General features: G+C 34.4%; 1 protein-coding gene across 1 annotated transcript in view; it reads right to left on the reverse strand.

The window, feature by feature from the left end:
• Positions 1-5,673, reverse strand: part of Chd64 (transgelin calponin-3) — a 31,043-nt gene that overhangs the window by 4,579 nt on the left and 20,791 nt on the right. Inside the window, exon 2 of the mRNA XM_017620937.1 lies at positions 2,643-2,862. Within this exon, the coding sequence (XP_017476426.1) occupies positions 2,643-2,862 (220 nt within the window). The remainder of the gene's footprint in view (positions 1-2,642; positions 2,863-5,673) is intronic.

Here is a 5,673-nt window from a genome sequence, read left to right on the forward strand (position 1 = left end):
TGTGTTAAAAATGAGTTTTTATTCATTATTTAAAATAACGAATAAAATATCGAATAAATTATTCGCAAGCAATTTATTCACGAATAATTTATTAGTGAATGATCTGCGAATAATTATATTACGGATAAAATTTTATTCGAATAATTATCTAAATAACAATTTATTCGAATAATGCCCAACTCTGTATACATACACAATAAATGTATACGGTGGCGAGAATGTAAATAAAGAAGATACATTTTGATAAGTTTTGACTACTCTTCTTTGTTTAAAAAATTGTTATAAATTTTTTATGAAAATATAGATTACTATCTTAAAAAATCATGTCAATCAAAATTTTCTAACTTTTTGGAACATTTATAAAAATTCGACGAATTCTAACAAATGTTGGTCAAAATTTTTAACAGATCAACTTTTTAATCAGATTTAGAATTTTAGTATTATTTTGAGTATGCAGTGTTTAGCCCCTTACATTTTAGTATAATAAAGTGTAAGTTTGAAATAGCTTGGACATACCTTTGATTTTTGACAATTTTTTTGTTCGCGCATTTTCTTCCGTAGATACAAAGTATTTTCGACATTTTTTTATGAAGAAACCTAAAAAAAAAAATTTACCACGAATCAGCGGAAAGTCCTAGATACTTAAACTTTGCACTTTGAATTGAATCGGCTACAAAACTGCATACTCAGAATGTTTCTAAGGAATCTGATTAAAAAGCTCAGTTTTTTGATGAAACTTTGTCGAATTTTGCAAATTTTTGTACAAAGTTTGAAATTTTCTCTTACATGGTATTTGTACCATAAGAATGCTAAGATGTTTTATTTTTTAAAATTTCACTAAGTACAAGTTGGAATCGTTTCATGAAAAAAAAACAAAACTTAACAAATAAATATACAAAATTTAGACAAGGGTGATAGAATGCAATATAGCGAGGGTAACAGTTTTACAGAATATAACATAGTCAAAGATCGTAGAAAATAAGGATCCCTTATATTTTATGTTCTTTGTGATACGAAAGTGGTGCCACGTTTGTACGAAAAATTATTTTTGGGCCAGAATACATTGATAATCGTATTGAATTATTAAAGAAAACACTGAAAATCGGGATTTAATCGGTACAAATACGAAAAATCGGAACAATCGCGGCAGCCGTTTGCTGATAGGTGAAGTAGTCATAATGTTCGCAGGAGATTTTTGGCAGACGCTACCTGTCATAGAGCATGGCACTGCGGCAGGGGAGATAAGTGCGTGATTGAACCTCACTACTAACATCCAGTGATAGAGTTCGGGCTCTTTGCTCAAGACCCCCTTGGTAGAGATCGGGGAGATCCGCATTGCAAAGTACCTGGTGAAGCGATCACATACATGTCTGTTGATGCAGTGATGGCGAATGAGAATGCGACTAAAGATGGGCACGGGACTAAATATTTAATGGCGATCCCGCCCATCCCGATGTTTTTCAAAATTTTACCGCGGATCGCGTGGGTTCCGAAAACTATCACTAAGAAAAATTCACATGTGTTTCAAACTAATTCTAAATAATCAAAAAAAAACAAAACCAATCCGATTATTTTCTTTGGTTTGCTGTTCGTTTTCATCTCAATAAAAAATAAAAAAGTGAAGATTTTTTGAACGAGACTAAGCCTAATTAGTATAGGAACACACTTGAGGTGCCACCTTTCCAATAAAAGAATTAACGAAAACGATTAACATGGTCCAAAGTTATCCGGTACCATATTTACATAAAAAAAAATATTCCAAATAATTAATAAGCTTCCGCTTTTTTTGAAGTAAGTTAAAAGTAAAAGGCGATAATAGGTTTATTCGCGTATTGATTTTCCCCTTCGCGTACACAAAAATCCAGCAAAGTAGGGGAAATTGAGAGACCAAATTAACATTTCATTCTGATGAAAAGCTGCTGGTAGTTTCTGCGGGAAAAAATTTTGTCAGCAGTCATTTGCCAGCAAAAAAAAAACATCTGATCAAAGTCACTATTAGATTTATTATTATGATTTTTAAGTTTGAAATAACTTCTTAGAACTGCAAATGTATCGGAAGAAAGCAAATGCTCATTTACTCATGTTTGCTTAGCAAATTGCTTTAGGAAAACTCTTAATTTACATATATTCTTTTCAAGTTTTCTGTTTTATGCTTTCGTATGTTAACAAAATTTCGATCAGCTGTACTAAAAACTTGCAGCAAGTTTTTGCTAGTTTTGCATTCGTGTACTTTTTTTTTTAAACATTTCTCTCTTTGAGAGAGAACAGATCATTAGAATTTTGCTGCTGAGAGTTTTCTGCTGGAAGATTACGCGAATACACCTAATTCCATTACTAATCTGCATTTTATTTTTTACTTTCACATGGCAGACTTCAGATATCAGTTTGCTATTTTTGACCAAAATCAATGAATATTGTCCTAACATTCTAATAAAGTACTCGCTTTACCTTGGCTTCTTACCAAGAATCAATCGAAAAATTTCAAAAATAAAGTTGTGTAAATCTTTCTATTGCAATTTGGACATGGCCCGATATGTAAAATACATACATATTTATATGCATCACTTAGCTACAATCGGCATTGTATTTTTATACAAAGCAAGAGAAATTTAAGTATGTATGTATGTATTTTCATTGCTTACCGGAAATGTTCTCCATGCATTTGAATGCCATTTTGCTTTCGTTGACTTTCTTGATTGAGCCCGGTTGCAGTGCATTGGCCAATTTGCATAACAGTACACCATCCTTTAGCACTTCAAAAAAGTTGTCCATATCACCGGCTGTGTTGATGGGTTCACCAGTGACGATCTTGATCCATTCTAAGCATTCTTGGGCCAGCTCTTCGCTGTATTTTGAGTTGATCTGGAAAAATAAGAGGAAGCAAATATTGAATACAATAATTATATATACATATGTATGTATATGTATGTATGTATCTTTGTAGTAATTTTTACAACAAATTTATAAGAGTTGAACTTTGATTTACAAGCAAATCGAAACCTAACCTTATTTTGATACATCTTTTTGCTCAACAAGCTGTTATGTATTGAAACGATCCTATGTGGACAAAGTACAGTAGACTTATGAATCAAGAAAATTTGCCATAAAGCAATTGTGTGGGCAGTTTAGAAGAAATTTATCAAATTAGTCGACATAGAAAAATGGCTTATATAGAAGAGAGAATCTGTACAACGCTCTTTGTTGTTTCATTATCATTAGAGCAATTGCTATCGAAAATTGCGCTTATCAATGTGATAAGATTGGTGATGTTGTCGATTACTCGTGTTGTGCGCTTTTATTATTCTTTGTGTATACTATTGGTGCATTGTAGGGCACTTCTTATAAACATTGTACACACGCACCTATGTAAGTATATACATAAGCACATAAATATAAATATACTAGCAGACCCGGCGAACCTCGTCCCGCCCAAAATTAATTTTATTTGATTGAAACTTTTTGGTCCAACATTTTCGCCAACAATTCACTTTCACGCTCATCTGCTAAGATTATGGTTTGGTAGTCATTTGCCGCTTTAAATAACCTAACGAAAGTGTTATGTCCGTGAAGAAGTTCTTGAAATTCTCCAATTGTGCATCATTTCATAGCACGGTTAATCGCAAAACGAAATAAATTTGAAGGACTTTTTCCTCTTCACTCCCTGGCGAAAACAATGATCCGGTTCTATGGTGAATCTGTTCTAGAAGCTTTATAGTATATGTAGTTGGTGGCAATTTCAAAATGGATGCATATCATTGTTCTACAGGAATGGAATATACATATGCTTATTTCAGACAAAATACCTTAAAAGCTTAAAAGCATAATAATATTGGAATATCACATCCATTGGGCTAATCGTAACACAGCAGATTTCTATATACTCAAAGGTGCAACAGGTCAATATATTCGGCACTTTTTCTCACTTGGCGATTTTTAGTAATAACTCAACCACAGCGCCAACTATCGGGTTAAATTGTGAAACTAAATCATCCAGAGACCCACTCAACACACAGACAAAAAATTTCGTCATAATCCGGACACCTATTTAGGAGGATTCACTCACAAACACACCTACAAAGAATTATAAATGCATTCAAAGATAGCCAAAAGTCGATACGTTTGTAGGCCTTGCGCCCCCATTTCAAATAGCCCCTTTTTCTCCATGGGTATGGGCTTGATTTCATATACATACATATCTCCATACGAAGTTCCAGTACTGTACCACGAACACTTTCAGAGTTATGCAGTATGAAAAATTCGGTTTGTATTGGGAGGTGCCACGCCCTCTTTTCCCATAGCTCCAATTCTTCTTCATGAGTATGCAATTCATTTCATATATCTCCACACCAAGCTCCAATACTCTACGTAGTATGAAAAATTCGGTTTGTATGGGAGTTGCCACACCCCCTTTTCCAATAGCTGCAATTTTTCTCCAAGAGTATGCGATTGTTTTCATATACCGCAATACCAAGTTCCAGTATTCTACCATGAGGCGCCACGCGCCCTTTACATATCGAAATTTTTTTAGCCTATAACCATCCTTGGGACGTGTACGGTAGGTGTCCGAAACTTCAAAGAAATCGGTTCAGCCGTTCTCGAGCTTTGCAAACACAAAAAAAAAACGGCTTCCGAAATATATATTAGTATAGATGCGCATATATAGTGTCTGTGTTATGTTGTGAATGTGTGCGCTCCAATGCATCCCACTGGGAAAATAGGTAAGCACCTTACGAGGTAAGCCATGTTTTCTTTCAGTTTTTAGTACCAAAATTGTCATCATGGCCAATGTCATCTACTAGTAAAGCACAAAATGAATACCTCCAACGACACATTACGTTGTCAGTTGCAAAGTAACGTGCAGCCGAAGTTATCTCCAAGCGCCGAACTACTCCGAGCGACTTCTCTGCATTACACGTAACTTACTTTGTAAAGCGGCTCAGAAGTATGTCTGATACCAAATGTACATTCTAAATTCCTAATTACATAAGGCGGCCATGCCTTTGTAAAAGTAAGGGACGTTCGGCAGGGAAATGGCAATGACTGCCAGGTGAAGAGTAAGTTGCTAATAAGGTATTATTACGTGCTCCTAATTCCCACTGGGATAGTTTTCCAATAAATAATTTTTTTAAACTTCTCTATCGCTCATAGGTATGTATATATGTAAATAGATATCGCACACCGTCTTCAAAAGAGTCACAACTCAAAATTTGGCGTATTATTTTGAGTTGTGACTCTTTTGAAGACGGTGTGCGATATGTAGTGTAAGCGCCAATCTATTATTATTATTATTAGGTATACATACGTAATTGTTCAAGAGCACGACCACATTGCTACTTACAATGTCAGCATGTTTTACAAGTTTAAATTATGTTGCGGTCGCTTACCATATACGGACATAATTTTTTTTGTGACAATACAAAAGTGCGTATTCCAATATCGATTGCCAAAAAAGGCGGAGTCGACACAAATCACTTCATTTACAAAGCATAAAAACGCTAGTTTTCAAAGTATGTAATAGCATAATTGGTTAAGCCTACATCATAAATGGGAGGCATGGAAATACAATAAATAAATACATACATACCTACAAAACGACACACAACATGCAAATATACTATGTTGCTAATAACTGTAAATTGGAGTATCTATGAATCATAGGTGCCGCACAAAACA

Source organism: Rhagoletis zephyria, unplaced genomic scaffold (assembly GCF_001687245.7).
Source record: "Rhagoletis zephyria isolate East Lansing unplaced genomic scaffold, Rhagoletis_zephyria_1.1 Rzeph_scaffold_02299, whole genome shotgun sequence".
Classification (NCBI taxonomy): Eukaryota; Metazoa; Arthropoda; class Insecta; order Diptera; family Tephritidae; genus Rhagoletis; species Rhagoletis zephyria.